Source organism: Equus quagga, chromosome 4, assembly GCF_021613505.1.
Source record: "Equus quagga isolate Etosha38 chromosome 4, UCLA_HA_Equagga_1.0, whole genome shotgun sequence".
Classification (NCBI taxonomy): domain Eukaryota; kingdom Metazoa; phylum Chordata; class Mammalia; order Perissodactyla; family Equidae; genus Equus; species Equus quagga.
The window spans coordinates 27,422,173-27,441,043 of NC_060270.1; the positions used below are offsets into that span (position 1 = coordinate 27,422,173).

At 34.2% G+C, this 18,871-nt stretch overlaps 1 protein-coding gene across 7 annotated transcripts in view; it reads right to left on the bottom strand.

Annotated features, from left to right (window-relative positions):
• Positions 1-18,871, bottom strand: part of DLG1 (discs large MAGUK scaffold protein 1) — a 256,224-nt gene that overhangs the window by 35,005 nt on the left and 202,348 nt on the right. For all 7 annotated transcript variants that reach the window (XM_046658376.1, XM_046658375.1, XM_046658374.1 and 4 more), the window contains 3 exons: positions 8,152-8,266; positions 3,333-3,509; positions 691-760 (listed from right to left, as the gene is read on the bottom strand). In XM_046658376.1, coding sequence (XP_046514332.1) covers positions 691-760; positions 3,333-3,509; positions 8,152-8,266 — 362 coding nt within the window. The remainder of the gene's footprint in view (positions 1-690; positions 761-3,332; positions 3,510-8,151; positions 8,267-18,871) is intronic.

Here is an 18,871-nt window from a genome sequence, read left to right on the forward strand (position 1 = left end):
TGAAGCCTGTAATCTTTTTCATCTACTGAGATCTATTAGATTCAAGCAGGACTTAAAGTAAACGAAAAAAAACATGTCTAAAATATATATGACAGAATTTTGATTCATTTCTTGATCATGTACAAACTCCTCCTCTCACTGTCCCTTTCTTTATGCCCTCAAAATAAAAATTCATAGTGATTCAAACATTTAAACCATGGACTCTATTAATAAATTATATTAGGAATAAAGTGCGGGAGAGAACAAGGAAATTTCCAGGAATTCACTTGAAAAAACCTGTGAACTTACATTATGACCTAGATAATAATTTTTGGGGACCTATTTTCTCAGCAGATTCATTATACATCAGCTATCATGGTTAATACTGGGGACACAAGTTTCTAATTGGACATCTGAATGATGGTTGAATTCATTTCATTTATAAAAAGAACTTTGACCAAAAGTACGTTGTTAAGACTATATCAAATGACAGTTTTGATAATTTGGAAAGGTCTGTGAAATGGGTGTTTTAACTTAAGAAATTGTTTACTTTAGCATCTACTATTGAAAAGCATCAACGCAAGAGCTGTTGACAGTTAATTCTTACGGCAAAATCCTTCTCATTTAATAATGTAGCTCAAATAAGAATTATCAAAAGGCCTATTATCCTCAATTATTAATTTCTAGAAAGAAGAGATTTCATATACTCACCCCTTTATCTCCTCTTGTTTTAGAATTGAATTTCACTGTTTTTAATCGGGCTCGTTCTTTCTTCTCAACCCTGTCAAAGTATAGAGTATTATTTTTTAAGTATACCAAACATATCTGAGGGTCTAACTAGAAATCATCAGAACTGATATTTTAATAAAGAGCATCTTTATATTCTAAAACCTTCAGAAGCCATCTAGGTTTGCACCCCAAAATTAATTAGAATTTCTGAAAAATGAAATCCAAGGTTCATTTTATTATGAAACAAAACCACTTGTGAAGTATCAAAATACAGTACAAATATGTGCATTTATATATGCACTCAGTTCCATAATTATACTGAAATTATTATGAGGCATCACTTCTGACTTTAGCTATTTTCTAGGTTTTCTGTTTGTTTTCTTGTTTAACATGAGCTCAGGATGGAACACATATGCCAAAAATAAGAGAAAGATGTTAGCAATTGTTGAAAGTAGATGAAAGGTCAGTGGGTGGTCCTTGTACACCCAAAGTGTTACCTATTCAAGATCAGCAAGCAAACAAAACTACAACAAACCAAATGTTTCATGTAGATTGTAACACCAAAATGAATCTTGCAAAATTTCATGTAAATTAAGCTTTTATAAATCCTTGATTTCAACATAGCAATTATGTGAGTATATAGCAGGAAAACCTACCAAAAGCGCCTATGAATAAATGCATTTTCTTTATGTTTTCTTTATTATCTAGCTAGATAGTTTTACTATGGGTAGAAAAGAATCTCAGCAGTCATGGATTTAAAACTTATGTTTTTTACTATTTCAGAGCAATCTCGAGGGTCCATGACATGAATAATTGATGTATAATTTTGCCTAGGCACTTACTGAAGGTACTGCAAAACTAACATTTACTGAGTGAACATTTACAACTCAAAATGGCTTTGTTTTCTAACCATAATCTTGTGCACTAAACAGGTGAGTGACTTAAATTGTTTATTTGCAAATACTGCTCCTGAAAGAAATGTAAGAATTGTAGGAACCACAATTTCTTTTTCTATTATCAGAGGTAAAGAGGTCTAAGAAAGAGATAGTTCTACTTGAGAAAATGTAAGCTTTGAATACATTCAAGAATGAAATGGCATAATTAGTTATGGTTTCATACTGTACTTTATTGGAGAAAAATTATATTCCATAATGTTATTCATGAATTCAGGGATTTTTAGAGGTCTCAGATGTATTTCTTACATCACTCCTGGCTTTAAAATCCACCTTAGAGAATTTTTATACGAAACAAAAAAAATCTCTTTCCACCAAAGTCAGCTGTATTTTTCATTTGTTGCAAACAAACATGAAGCCTTTGCAAGATATGAGGCTCCAAGGGATAAGACAATTTTTAAGAACTCTGACCTTCACATTTAAGATGTGAGGTTTCTACTGACTCAACAAGGCACAGAGGAAGTATTTCTGAATTTAAAGCAGACTATGTTCTATTCCAGGAAAAAAGTTATGCTGAGGGCTGCAGTGCTAAAAGAGGAGTTGCCACCAAATATAAGATCTAGCCAAATAGTTGGATCTTGCTAAATATATGCATCTACCACCAACAGTCATAAAACTCAAAGCCACAATTACAAATCTTGGTAATACTTTAAATACTTTAACATGCCTACTCTTCAACTTCTACAAACAGATATACAGATACATACAAATGTATATAGGTAGAAGTCTATAAACAGGTATATGATTTGGCATACTTATCAATTATGGAGACTCAACAAAATAAGTATAAATCCAACTCATTAATGAGAGCAAGTTTATTACATCATAAGCTTGATGTGAAGTGAATTAACCAGCTATAATAAACAGTTATGTCTCATTAACAGTTTTTGCCGGCTATCTTAAAACTTAAAAGGACTTTTAAGGCAATGATTTAAACGACTCAGATCTCATAAATAAGCTATTTTGGGGGAATTATGAACTGACGTTATAATACCTTTTCCACAAAAGTAGGGACATTCAACAGCATTTCACAGACCTTAGAAGGGGTTGTCTAAGCTGGGATCATCCTTTTTAAAGATAATCTGCACTTAACCACTTTTACCACTAGATGGTAAGTAGGTACCAACAAATCACTATAATAAACGGTTAAAAGTGAAGAAGAAAGACCAGTGAATGCACCAATACTCCTAAAGTAAGTTAAAAAAAAAAAAAAAAGAGAGATGTGAAGCATATTACCAGATTTATGTCTAAAAATTCTGCATCATTTCATCATTTATTTACAACGCTTTCATTTTTTAAGTCTAAAGGAGGCAACTCACACAATCAAAATCTCCGAAAATTTAGGTTTTATCACTAGCTACATGGGAAAACTACAGAAAGTTTTAATTCTCTCTCCCCACTAGTTTAGATACATGGCAAAGTGACTTAAATCGTACTTATTTTGTTTTTAGCAACTAATAAGAACTTTAGAGAAATTTCTGTTTGGGGGCATCATATTCTCTAGTTATGTCACTGGTAACAGTATAAGGTGAATAAAATTAAATGACTGTGAAACACAATATGAAAAACCAAGCAGAAAATCACCAACTCAGTCAAAGAAATTGACAGGAAAAACAACTATTTATAATGCCCAACTTTCAAGTGGCAAGACTGTAACAGACTTATATTTACCTGCGTTTACTGGGAATCACCCCAACTTCATCACTCTCACCGTCTGGTGTAACCTGCCTGGCTTGCCACCATTCATCGTCAGAAGCATTAATAACATGGAGGATATCTCCAAATTTGAAGTTCAGCCCCTGACTGGGAAGGCCACTGTCTTTAGTCTTGTCATAATCAAAAAGGGCTCTGGATTAAGAAGAAAAAAGTCCATAATTATTAGTTATAAAGGTATTATCAATACTAAATAAACATAGGATTCTGAAAGTATATATAATCTGAGTACATAATTAAACAATATACCAAGGTAAGCAAAATAAGGCCAAGCTCGATCTTGTACTATATACAAGACGACGACGAGACAAAAAAGAAATAGCACGATTAACTTGTTATGGTAATAGTTTGCTACTAGGTATACTACCTTATTTCTCTCAACGCTGTATAAGAAATTTCAAAAATGCTTTTAGTATGATCCAATGGCAACCTATATTGAATTCTAAAATGAAGACAAATCTAGAGAGGTGCTCTAAATTAATAAACAAAAAGTAAATATTAAGAGGTACTCTTCTATTTTGACTAGACATACTTGGGAAAACACATCCCCTGACAGATTTGATTCATTAGTTGTGGACTGTAAGACTAGATCAACAGAGTGATTATTTTGCCAGTTAATTATTCCTTCCATGTGTTCACAAAACTAGAGTTAATAGGGTTTTCAGAGTCAACAACAATGATGAAAACTAAAGATAATTTTAACCGCTCTAAATATTTTGGAAAAAATACTGTATTAATTGCAAAATGTTAAGAATATCTTCAAATTTGATAAAAAGAATAGTGTCCCACTACTTTATTAATTAATGTATAATATTCAAACAGATTTAATTCTTATAGCCAAAGAAGCTCTCTTGAGAGTACAAGAAAGGATCCCAGCAATTACATTTATAATACAACTTATTCATTCTTTTCTTCTAATTTGGCAACTGGAAATTAGGATACAAATCATATTTTTTCTTTTTTAAAATTTCTCGTTCTTCACCCCAGAGCTCCCCAGTACATAGTTGTATATTCTAGTTGTAGGTCCTTCTGGTTGTGGGATGTGGGATGCTGCCTCAGCATGGCCTGATGAGCGGTGCCATGTCCATGCCTAGGATCTGAACCAGCAAAACCCTGGGCTGCCAGGTCAGAGCGTGCGAACTTAACCACTCGGCCACAGGGCCGGTCTTCATATTCCTTTTCATGCTACCCAACTTTAAGAATCTATCTCTTGAAATAAAACTGAAGAGGGATGGAATTATTTGATGACAAATGAATAAACCAGTTAATGGTTTTCAAATGTGTTCTTTCAAGTCTTTTCAAGGGACAATGGTGTGAGGGAAGTAGGTGGGAATCAGAAGTGGGAAGGCTTACTTAAACATACATCAAAATATATATAGTACACATCGGGTTTCATTTGAAGAAAGAATTCTACAACAGCTGAAAAACCATATTGTATGTAGTCTTCTGTAGCCCCTTTTTTTTTTTTTTACTTTTGGAATTAAAAATACATTTACTAAAAAAGAACCGTAAGATTTCTGGTTAACTCTGGTAGACTGGCTACACACGCCTATTTCCTCTCCATCCTGAAATCCACTAAAATGACACACACACAATACAAGAGACGACAATAGGAGAAAAGAGAGTTTAACACATTTTTGGATGACAACAGCTAAAAGTAGCAGAGTAAAGGAAGCTCTAAATGGGGTGCCTGAAGAGAGGGATGTTGAAATAAGACTGACTCCACAAGATCCTGGAAATGCTCATGAATTAGAGGTATACAGTATCTGGACAGGTAGAGATAAACTACAGCAGTGAAAACAGAAGAACCAGTGAAAACACTGTATATGGCACTTAACCCTCCAGATCCCTTTTCCGGTTCCTAATCCCACAGGGGACCAGAGGTTTAGTTTCTACAGAAAGTGAATTTGAGAAGCTCTGTACTCTAGCACTTCGCGGGGGAGGAGGAAGGTGCTGGGCTGAAAACAGATGGATTAAAAAGAAATCTGCACACTGAACCCAAATTCTAGCAACATGGTTTATACTGCAGGCAAGAGATTAAAGATTCTTCTCTAGAGATATTTAATGACCCCAAAGAAAAGAATGACATAGGGCGGGAGAGGGCAGTGAAAAAGCCAATTATCTTCCAATTTAAAGAAGAGGAAACAAGGATCACTAAACCTTTAAAGAACACCTCACACATAAACAACCAAAGGAAAAAAAACCAAGAAAACAAGCAAACTAGAAAAAAGGAAATCAGAGAAAGCAGATAATTTGAGAAGCAGAAGAAAAACACTAGAGAAAAATGAGAAGATATGTCCATAAAATAAACAGATGACAAAAAAGGAACAAGCAAATAACAAGAAGGGCTGTTGGAAAATAAAACAGGATATCACAGCCTCCCTACCACAACCCAAATCCTCCATCAAGCAGAAGGCAAAAGAAAGTCATCCTCAGACATGCTAGGAATCAGAAAGTACCTCCCACACACCCTTTTCTCACGAATTTACTGGAGGATGTGCTGTGGCAAAATAAAAGTAAACTGAGAATAGAGAAAATGTGGAATCTAGGAAACAGACTCCGACACAGCAGAGAGCCAAAGGAAATAGGCTAATGGCAAAGGCAAGTCTCCTGTGAGAGCCACACACCAAGTCTACAGAGCAACTAGTCCAGAATGGAGCAGAAAGATGTAAAAACCTGAACTGAAAAGACCATATGTGCGATCACATGTTTCATCATGTAAAAAACTCTAGAGAGGCTACTGGAAGATAAAGGAAGATACTTAGTAACAAGTTTATGGAAAATTAAGCAAGTAAAAATGAGACAATTATTAAGTCCAGGAAAAACGAAGGGTTGCAGAAGAAAAGAAGCGTGGTCATAACACACAGCTTGACTGAGTAATGACAGGTTTTACATAGTCACGTGACTCTAAACTTTATTAACTTTATTAATGGTGACAGGACTATCTTTGAGTGACAGGGGAAGAGGCAGAATGAGTGGTTTGTTATGGGAGAAAAAGTTCTCATCTACCATGGCAGAAAGTCTGTAGTGTCCAAAGTTGGTAAGCTAGGAAACAGCAGTATATGCATATTACAGTTATGCATTGCTTAACGACGGGTACCCATTCTGAGAAATGTGTTATTAGGCGATTTCATTGTTGTGAAAACGTCACAGAACATACTCACACAAACCTGGATGGTATAGCCTACTACACACCTAGGCTACACGGTACTAATCTTATGGGACCACTGTCGCATACGCAGTCTGTTGTTCAACAAAATGTTCTTATACAGTGCATGACTGTATTTAGAAATTGGGAGGTAAAGGCAAGAGAATTTGCCAGGCAAATGGAGGATGGTTGTTTCTAGAGAACAGAATTGGGGATTGTTGGTGGGTGACAATTTATTTTTCATTCTAAGTCTTTTGATAATATATAGCTTGTAAAAATAAAGTATTACTACTCTAAAAATGAAAATTGATAACAAAAAGTAAAGATGACTCATTAAATGTACCTAAAACAAATATAACCTGATGTTTTGATTTGTATGCCTTTGTATTTAATAAATCACATATTAAAGGCAATACCTGTTAATATACTAAAATTAAAAAATACAGATAAGAAAATGAAAAAAAGAGAATATAAACAAAACTCTAAGTTTTTCCTTTTTCTGTGGATATTTCTACATAACTACTTTTAATGACTTTGGAACAGAAGAGTTTAATAAATATTGTAAGAATTAGTGGAAGGAGAGAAAAATCTGATACATTAACGATTCCCAGATCACTGGTAGGGCAGAAGAAATGAAAGGAGTAGGAATAGAACAAAAGATGAAAGAAAAATTTCCTTTTTTTATGTATCATAGAATAAAATTCTTTGAGACAATGTCATATCCTATGTAAACAAGTACAGAGCACATGCTTGTGTATACAGATATATTTACACACATACACAAACATGTGGGATACTTGTCTATTTTATGTAACATATATCATCTCTCACCAGAATACTAAATAAAACATATCAGGAATAGGCTCTCCTATAGGATCAGAAGGAATGAGAGAATAATTAATGAATGACACAGATTATTTGTAGTAATCAACTAAAGTTAAAGTTAATAAAGTGCTCAATAAAAGCTCTACTAAAAAATAGTATACAGAATACAAATAAATGGGATATCTATATTAAATCTTATTAGCCAAAGAAATGAAAAAGAACAATTTATATACTAACAGTATCTATTTAATATTACTAGATGTATGCTGTCATGTCAATCTTATATGCTATAGAAAAGCAACATGTTGTTTTCTCCCAAGTGTTTAAAAAATACATGTAGAAATTTCCTTAATCTGACTTCTTTACTGAGGCTATTCTCATTTTAAGTTATTATTTACATACGTTGTCTTTGCTATTATGGAAACTGCCATAGTAATTAAATGTTACTCAAATGGAGAATATTTTATTATAAAAGGATACAGGTAAATATAAGTGCTGGGTGATATGACATATGATGCTATAATACAGTCACTCAGTAAAATATCAACTTAAAAAATTTTCTGGTCCACATTTTGTCTTTTTTAATCATTATTACTCAAGGGGTTATATAACTTTCATTAATAAAATTATAATACTCCAATTCTTGAAAGACATACTGTCAGGAAATCAATCATAAAAAAACATTCCCCTGGTTTGTGATATATTTTTCTAGAGTAAAACTAAGTCAGTCATAGTGAAAAACCTAAACGAATTTCCATGCATAAATAATTAAGGATTGCCATAATTAGAAGTAAAAAAATTTACCTGACATAGAGGGATCGCTTCTGGCTAGTTCGAAGAGAACCAGATCCTGAACTAATGCTACTGTTCATCATCTGCTCCCGTAAGTCATGTATTTTGGCTTCAAAACGGCTGTATTCTGACAGAAGAAAAAGAGAAATTTATATTTAAAGAAATAAGTTACTTTAAGATAAAGTATTAAATATGCAATTTGTCATAATTGATTAAATGTGGTTAGAGTAATCTGTATAACATTTTGCCCAATATGCAAATTTCAAAAATTAATAATCTTCTAAATGTACCATAAATTAGAATTGGCTTAATTAGAATTTTCTCATATGCTATTTTAAAGTTCATATAACATTTAATCAATTAAAAGACAATTTCCATGCATCAAATAGCAATATCAATCTTATATTACTGTCTAATTTAACTATAAATTTTAAAAATTAAAAATCAGGATTTATTCTAATTTTTATACTTAAAAAAAGAAATCTACAATAATTTATACTAGATGCCTTGTATACTGACACTTTCCCCATGAGAAAATCAGTTAATCGTATATTCTTAAATACAGAACCTGTACAGAATCTATTAATAATATGGGAAAAATATGCCTTAAAAAACTGATAAATGAAATTAAATTTACTTCAACTCATTTTATAAGTTTCCAAAATACCAACCAACAAAAAAGACACAAAAGCAATCTGAAGTAAGAAACATTTTATTTAAGATATTTTTATACAAAAACAAGTATGATTTTGAAGATGTACTATTTTAAACTGTATCATATATTAAAAATGACTAAATCTATTAATAATAAAAAGTTTAAGCATTTTTTCAAAAATACTGCAATTACATGGTTATATATGCTTATACCTTTTTCTCTATTTATAACAAATCATTCTACAAACAATTCGGTCAGATTCCATCAGATTTTCTTATAAAACCAGTCTGACAGCAAGAGCAAATAACTTGTCTGGGAGTTGGGTAGTTTAGGAAGGCAGTAAGAGTAAGCACGACTATTGCTGAGTTAGTCACTCCTCTTCTCACTATAGTCTTCAAGCTTGCTCTATGGATATCAAAATTAACTGAAGCAACAATTCATCAAAAAACTAAAAAACATTTAAAAGCTCACATTACTGTATAATAAGATATTCTTTTATCGTCCTTTAAAAATACAATAGAAAATTTAAAGTACAAACATCAGTAGAATGATTAGCATAATGTACCCCTAACAACTCAACAATTCCCGACTCATGGCAAATCTTCAGTCTGTGCAGACACAGCTAAGATAGAGACAGACTGACGGGAGATACAGATAAAAATATAAAGTGATCAGGAGTTTATACTGGTTCTTCTAATTAAATTAGGACCATTAGCTTTTTACTTAGTATCTTATATCTCTATGTGCTTTCTTGCATATGAAGAATCCTGGTTCTCAAGACACTGGGGATAAAAGAACTACAGTACTGCATCATGACTTCTTTTTATCCAAGATTACATTCACAATAGTCTTAAAGTGACAACACCAACACAACGAGCACGACGTGATTACTAAACAGTTAACTATTTTCCCTAGTTCTTTTCATCCTTAGCGTATGGTCTACCAGGGACATACAGGTGAATTACTGTTTTGAAGTCACTTGGGATAGTTCTTCCCTAGGTGTTAACGCTGCCAACTGGATATACATTTAGGTTCATTTGTTCTTTTTCACTTTCAACTTCAAATTTTAGGGGTTGATTTTTAAATTCTTCATTGTTTTTATTAGGTAGGTAAAATAGTTCCAAAGTTAAATCTATAAAACAAGCTTATCAAAAAAAGTCTAGCTTTTATCTTTCCCTCACTCTACTCCATCCTGGTCATTACATATAATTATTTTTAAAAAGACTTATTGTTCTATTTTTACTAATATAAGCAGAGACATACATACAAGCAAATATATTTATATATACTTACTCTACATTATTTTAATATATAATATATAATTATGTGTGTGTGTATATATACACACAACTATATATGTATTGCTCCTCTTTCTTAAATTAAGTTATACACTTTTCCAATCTGCTTATTTTACTTAATAGTAAGTATAGGAATAGTAAGAACACTCCATAGTAGCAATTATAGATGTCCCTCATTCTTTTTTTATAGATATATAGTTCTCTTATTTTTAACCTTTATCTTTGTTACAACAAAATACCACATAGGGTTAGATTCTGCTTTATAAGCAAATCTGAAAGTTGTTTTCCTTTAACAATTAAGGTGAGTTAACTTTTGATATGACTAGAGTTGTTTGATCTCAGTTCTATTCATACTATTTTGTTATATTTATATATATCGAATACATATGTATATTGAAGCCTTTTATGTAAAGAGCTTGTGGCAGATTGTATCTTCCAAAGATGCCTGCATCCCACATGTTCTTGTACTGTATGATCTTGCTGCTCCCCCATCAAGAAGCAGTCTAGTCCCCTTCTCCTTGAATTTGGGCTGGTCTTGACTCACTTGTAAGCAAGTCAATGTGGCAGAAATGATCATATGTGCCTTTCAAAGTTAGATTAGAAGTGGTCGTGAAACTTTTGTCTAGTTCTTTGAAGATGCCTGTTCTGGCGAAAGCCAGACAGCATGCAAGAAGTCTGACTATCCTCAAAGCACCATGATTGAGGTTACATGATGCTCCGAGCCGAAACTTTCAGTCAGTACCACCAAGCACAACACAAGGAGAGAGAAGCTATTTTGGTCTCTCCAAAGCAGCTCATCCACCAGCTGAATCCCATTAAGTGACCTCAGTCTATGCCATGAGGACCATCTAGCCAAAAATCCTCCCTGAATTTCTAATCTACAGAATCCATAAAATGGTTATTGTTTTAATCCACTAAGCTTTTGGGGTAGTTATGAAGCAACAGTAACTGGAACACAGTCTCACTGTGCACCTTATTTTATTTGTTCATATACACACACACAAATTTATATATAAAAACATTAAATTCTTAAAGAATTATATACATACATACAAATAATATATATAGATATATAAAATGAAATTTTTATATAAATATATTTATAAATATTTACATATTTATAAAATTTTTATATTAAATAAAGTTTATATTTACAAATATATAAATATAAAATTAGGAAGGTTTGTTTTTGTGTTCTACTGATAACCTTTTGTTTGGCTTTTGGCTCTCTACTATGAGCAATCTCCCCAGATCTGATTTGAAATATTATCCTTTTATAACCAGTTAAAAACTTTAAAGCAATCAGAAAGCTTATTCTATTTTCATATTATCTCCAAATTTTCCCATTTTCTGAAAACTTTATCCAAATTGTCATAGCATACAGTCTTTTCCTATTATACACTCTCTCCCTTATTACTATCTTAACTGCCCACACCAGTCCTTATGTCAGTATCTCTCCCATCATTTTGGGTGTCTGAAGTTTGTTGTTCTCCTCAGGAAGGGTTTATATGAACAATATCACCCTAATTCTTTGTTGATACATTTGATTGCAGCCTTTATAATATTATGTGAAAGCCTGTTTGATTCAGTTTCTTTCTTTGATACTTTATGTTGTCTCCATTGTCTCCTATAAACCACTGCTGATGAAGTTCTGACGACAACCTCATTTTCTTTTCTTTATAAGGGCTGTTTCTTTTTGCCTGGCATTCCACTCAACTTTTTCTTTTTAATTTCAATAATTTTATTAGAATATTTCTCAGTGCTGGTTATCAACTCAGGTACATGGAATGTCCTTGTGATATGCAGTTTGAAAAAACTTTTTTTTTAATTTTAGAAAAGTTTTCTTGTTTGTATATTTTTAGTATTTGTTCTGTGTTTTTTCCTGAGACTCCTATTTTACGTATGTTGAATATTCTTTGCCTACTTTCTAAATCTGTCGCTCTTCAAATCCTTTTTTATTCTTTCTTTGTTTCTTTTTTTAATTAATATATTCTTTAAAGACTGAAGCCATCACAGGGAGCCAGCCCTGTGGCCTAGTGGTTAAGTTCGGCACCCTCTGCTTCGGCAGCATGGGTGTGCTTCCCAGGTGTGGACCTACACCATTCATTGGCAGCCGTGCTGTGGCGGTGACCTACATACAGACTAGAAGGAGACTGGCACAGATGTTAGCTCAGGCAAATCTTCCTCAGTAAAATAAAAAGAAAAAAAAGATTGAAGCAATCACACAAACTGTTTTTCTTGAACCATTTGAGAGTAACTTGCTACCTTGATCTATCACCACCCTTGAATATTTCAGCACATATTTCCTACAAATAAAGATATTTTCTTATACAACCACAAAATCATCAAAATCAAGACAGTGACATCAATATACTACTACCATCTAATGTTCATATCCCGTTGAAGTTTCCCCAATAATGTCTTTTATAGCAAAGGATCCAGTTTGAAATCACAAGTTATATCTGAACACAAACATTTTAGTTGTCATATCTTTTTAGTCTCCTTCAGTCAGAACAGATCCTTAGTGTTTCCTTGACTTTGTAATCTTGATACTGTTGAAGACTACAGGTCAATTATTTTGTAGAAGGTCTCTCATTTTAGGTTTGTCTGATGTTTCCACATAATTAGATCCAGGTTATGCAACTTGGTGGGAATATCACAGAAGAGATGTTACGTTCTTTCCAATGCACCCTATTAGGTGGTAGGCAATTTTGATTTGCCACATTACTAATTTATTATTGTCACATTATTAACTTTTAGCACTTGAGGAAGGCTGTGTCTGCCAGGTTTCTCTACTGTAAAATTATCCTTTTCCCTTTGCAAATAGTAAGTTATTGAGACCATGTACACTTTTCCATTCTTATCAAACTTTCAATTAATTCATTTATTTATATTAGTAAAGACTCATGATTTCCTAATATATTCAGTGGATTATAATCTGGGATTATGATCATCAATCAGATGTTCAAATTCTTCCTGATTTAGCCAGCGGGAATCCTTTCAAACTGGATTGTGTCCTTTGCACATGTCTCCATCATTCCTTGAGCAATTCCTTGCTTTCTGGAACTGGCTATTACAGAATAATCTAGTACTTTCCCTGCCCGACTCCTGGAACCAGTCATTTATCCAAACAGCTTCGGTAATTTTGGTGGGGAATAGTATTTAGAAGCCAAGATCTGAGTGTCAGGTATGCTTATTGTTACTGGGATGGCACCGAGCCTAGGACCTCTTAGTGGACAGAGCCAGGAAATTTTATACATATATGTAAAACGCATGCACATTTATAACTACATGTTTATATAAATTGAAAACCACATACTCATACCAATTTATCCAATTCTAATCCAACATTATAGGGTTTATATTTAGTTTTTTCCCTTGCCAGATTTATAACTCTTCTCTAACAGTGAAAATCATGGTTAACACTACCATTAACATATATATTCATTTGATCAATCTCTCTGTATGTGACCAATCTTCTGTCTCTACTACCATTCACTTCCCTGACTGGGCTCTGACCAGTCCCATGTGTATCCCCCTCACTTTGCTCAGGCTCTGACTCCTCACACCAGGACAATACCCTATGTGGAAGCCATCTTCATTGCTATGTCTTAATGGTTCACCTAACCTTCCCGGCCCCTGCAGTGCAGATAACTACCTTGCTGTGCTCCACTTGATGGCTTTAGAACTGAACTGACCAGGATGTGAAAGGGAAAGAGCTCTATACTTTGGATTTTTAAAAACTTTCTCTTTTTCACCTACTTGCTTTAAAGAAATATCGTGCTCCTTCTAGATAAACAATCCTTGAAATAAAATTTTCTCTATTTCTAACAATTTCTGAGTTCTATCAATTCATTTATGTCCTTCTTTCCGATCATCAATTTTCTTTAACCTGTTTTGAAATATTAGGTTATACTTTTCATTTGTTTTGTGGACCATGTCTTTCTGGCATATTTTCCTTGCCTGTAGAGACATTATTTTGATCCTTATTTTAATTTTCACATAGGTTTCTACTGGATTCAATCTTGATCCTTTTCTGTTGTTCATTTTTATGTGACAGTTTTCCTGAACTTTAGATAAGAGTATTGGGTCAGGATAGCTTTTCTATCTTCACAGCTCTTTTCTTTTTCTGTCAAGTGTTCAAAGACAGAATCTCATATACTGTGAGATTTCCTGGCATTGCACTTTCCCCCTACTCATCTGGACCTTCTATTTCCTTTGGTCCTATTATCCATATCCTGCTCAATTTGGATTTTATTCCCAGTAGTTTTTCCTTAGTGTGGGGCTTTGAACTGAAAGGGAGCAATAGCTGGTTAATTGTGTCATAGGGCCCAGACTGCTCCAGATCCTTCGCACTTTATTGTACATCCCTGCGCTTACATGGAGATTATGCAAAAACCTTTATAGTTTCAAGTGCTGTTCTCAACTTGGCTCACTGCATGTCCTAATGAGTACTAATTGGTTTTTGGGCTTCTGTTGCTTCCCCTTGTACAGATGCTGATGGCACAGACTTACAGCTGTTGTTAGCTTGTTTATACCTGCTTGTATTTTGCAATTCATGGGGATACCTTCTCATCTAGTTTTGTTACAGATCTGTTAATAAGTTTTGGTTTTGCTATCCTACTATTTTTCTAGGGGTATGGAGGAGGGAGTTCTGGGTGATCTAGCTTTACGTCTACTATCTTATTTTCTATTTGCTGTCTGTCCCACTGTTCTACGATCCCATTATTTAGTGGTAATCTAGCAAATGATTAGGAAGTAATGAGTTTTCAATATTTATTACTTTTGTCTTTAATATTTTAATCTTTTAAATATAATTTATTTGTACATTTATAAATTTTATTTTATTTTATTTCTGGTGAGAAGACTAGCCATGAGCTAACATCTGTTGCTAATCCTCCTCTTTTTTTTTTTGGCTTGAGGAAGATTAGCCCTGAGCTAAAATCTGTGCTAATCCTCCTCTATTTTGCATGTGGGTCACCACCACAGCATGGCTGATGAGTGCTGTAAATCCACGTCTGGGATCCGAACCTGCAAACCTGGGCTGCCAAAGCAAAGTGTGCCCAACTTAACCACTATGCCACGGGGCCGGCCCCTATAAATTTTATTTTTAATAATGGCTGTGTTTAACAACTAGTTTGCAAAACTCCTGAAAATTTAATAATCATTTCTTATAAGCCAGTACACCACCGCTCTTATACAATAAGCAACCTCTGTGCTTCTGTAACTCTCTGAGTTCCCAGTTTTCCTTCACTTTTTGTTTGATAATTCCTTACTGCCTTAACAGCTCTGTGATGCTTTTAATAAGACATTCATTATGTTGCATGTACATTATTAGCTGTTCTCAGCAATTTTGCTGATTGGATTAACAGAAGTCCTAGTGATTTAAAACATTCTACATTTTAGAAATTTAAAAACTTTATGTAAAAAGAACACATTACTTTTTTTCTTTTCTTTTTTTTGAGGAAGATTAGCCCTGAGCTAACATCTACTGCCAATTCCCCTCTTTTTGCTGAGGAAGACTGGCCCTGAGCTAACATCCGTGCCCATCTTCCTCTACTTTATATGTGGGATGCCTACCACAGCATGGCGTGCCAAGAGGTGCCAAGTCCGCATTTGGGATCTGAACTGGTGAACCCTGGGATGCTGAAGCGAAACGTGTGAACTTCACCACTGCACCACAGGGCCGGCCCCAAGAACACATTACTTTTTATAGTGAGGCAGAAAAATACCCTTTCTTAAGAAGTGACTAAGTCACTACAAAGTAGTTAAAATAAAGTCTCAGATGTCTAGCATTTAAGATAATGGAGAACTAAGTCAATTCCTGATAATCTCTTAAATCTGTGCCTTATTTATTTTGTTCACTTTATTCAGATTTTCATATTTATGGTCTTTACTTACTACTAACAATTCCTCATAACCATCTATATGTCTATCCAGAACATACTTCAACACTTTCCTCAAAGTTACTTTTCTTTTATCTCCCATTTCATTTATCCATCTAAGATTCCCATCTTTTCCTTTTGTTTCAATCAATTCATATTTTTAGCTCTATCAATTTCCACCTTATATCCATCCTGTGTACATTTTCTTAGATTTTATTTTAGGTGAAGAGCTTCATTTTTTTCCTTCAGGTAAGTCATTTGCATTCCTCTCCTAGAAATCACATCACAACTCATCTGAGGAAAGCTACTATTGGAAGAAAGCTGAAATCTTACACAGGAGATTTTCTCCATTCGGTATTTTAGAAATTTCTGAACCAAACTATATTTCTTGTCATTAAATATATTAGGGAGTCTCTGAACTGCTGGCCATAAGTTAAACAATATGCATAAGCTTATAACAGGAGAGATAATGTTTTGTTTTTTTGGGTTTTATTTATTTATTTTTGAGAAAGATTAGCCCTGAGCTAATATCTGCTGCCAATCCTCCTCTTTTTGCTGAGGAAGACTGGCCCTGAGCTAACATCCATGCCCATCTTTCTCTACTTTATATGTTGGACGCCTACCACAGCATAGCTTGCCAAGCGGTGCCATGTCTGCACCCAGGATCCAAAGCAGTGAATCCCGGGCTGCCGAAGTGGAATATGCACACTTAACCGCTGCACCACTGGGCTGGCCCTGAGATAATGTGTAATAGCTGATTTCCTCTATTTTATTCCCCTTTTCAACTTCTAATATTTTTTCACCCCCACACTAGAAGTGAAAAGATGAAAGAAAGTAGGACAGGAAAATGGGGAGAAACTGTACCTCTCTCAATCTCTTTTAAACTTGCAATCCCAACTATGAAGAATAAAATTAATTTATACTCTATAATGAAATATATTAATTAAACACAGAGCTTAACACCTGAGAGCAACAACTCTCAGAGAATGGTTATTATGACTGGTCTAGAGAAGAGAAAGATTACTTTAAGCTGAAGACATTTGAGATGCAACGAACGCAGAAGGGGGAAAAAAAGCCTTCTCAGAGCTTCCCTTACCTGACTAAAAGCATCAGCTTCTGGGAAATGAGGCTATCACAAACACCCTCTCCCAGGGAGTTTGATAGCCTTGAAGAAGAGGGAAAGATCACTCGTTCCTGAATAGATGAACTTTCTCCTAAAAACCCCTTCATCTTTCCTAAAGAAATCTATTTGTTTTTCCCATGGATGGCTTTTCTGTCTACTCTCTTTTCCATACTAAGTTAGGTATATAAGCCTTTGATTTTAACCATTTAATGAGTCAGCTACTTCTTTTGTGGGATCCTTGTATGACTACAAAATAAACCTTTTTCTCCTGGTAATCTGTCTTTTGTCAGTATTAATTTGCAGGCCTTAACCACTGAAGCTAAAAGGGTAAAGGCAAAGTTTTATTCCTCTACAAAGGGCTAGAAGAAATCTTAACCACTTAACAGCTAGGTAACCGGCAAGTTATTTAATCTTTTTTTTGCCTTAGTTTACTCAACTCTAACGTAAAATGGGGGTGTCTACCTTACAGGGTTGTATGAGAATTAAGAGAGTTAACAAACGGAATATGGTTAGCACCACACAATTTTTTTTTGTTATAGTCTATCACCCAACCCATAGGAGATTCTTGAACTACAGACCAGGAACTATTTGTCAAAATTTTCTAACTTCTGGATAAAACTAATTAATAATTAGTAATTAGTAATTCCAGTGTCCGTGTTTGATTTCTGATTATGATTCCCCAAAATGATTAGTAGTAAAGCTCTAAAAAATGAAGTATGGTTAGTCTTTGGAGTTAGCAAAACTGAGGGGAGTTAGGAGATAAAGTCCCTTTAAGTATCTTGTAGAGATTATTTTTGCAGACTTAGAGTCTAAGTCATAAAAGTTCAAAGTATACAAGCTGATAAACCTGTAACAGTATTTTATGGAAGACTAATAGGCAAGCTATAGAACCTAAAAGATAAAAACTTACTCCTCCCACAAGCTTACCTCTTTGCTCTTTTGTCTGTGTGTGTGTGTTTGTGTGTCAGACTATCAGTGGAGCAGAGAATCCCGAGGGATTCGTCATCAGTAGCATGAAGAGACTAACTGCAGGGAGATGACTATTATCAGAGTGTCAGGCAACTCCTTGTGTACTTCTTAAAATGGCCAGCTCACTGAGAAAGAAAATCTGAATCTTATCTTCAACTTATATCCTTGGCCCTCATAGCAGTTACACACTGATGATGTAGAATACGTTTTTTAAAAAAGTGCTGTACAACAAAAATACATCATTAAAAATACATAATTAATATTAAAACAAAACATAAAGCTCCAGCGACAGTACCTAATAAACAAACATAAGGAAAGTAGCCAACACAGCAATGAGGGCAGGTGACTTTTCAGAGCACAGTCAGCACTCCCTATCTGTGGGTTCCACAACAGCGGATGCAACCAACTGTGGATCAAAAGGCCTATGATGGTTGTGACTGTACTGAACACGTACAGACGTTTCCCTTGTCATTATTCCCTAAACAATATAGCATAACAACTACTTACATAGCATTTACACTGTATTAGATACTGTAACTAAGCCAGAGACGATTTAAAGTATGTGGGAGGATGTGCATGGGTTATATGCAAATACCACACCATTTTCTACATGGGACTTGAGTATACTCAGATTTTGGTATCCATGGGGGGTCCTGGAACCAATCCCCCACGATACTGAGGGAGGACTGTACCCAAAACATGCTTTTAAATTTTAACTCATCTATCTTTGGTCTTCAGATATTCTTTACCTAGGATGACATTTCTTCTCTCTGCCCATCTAAATCCTATCCATTCTTTAGGT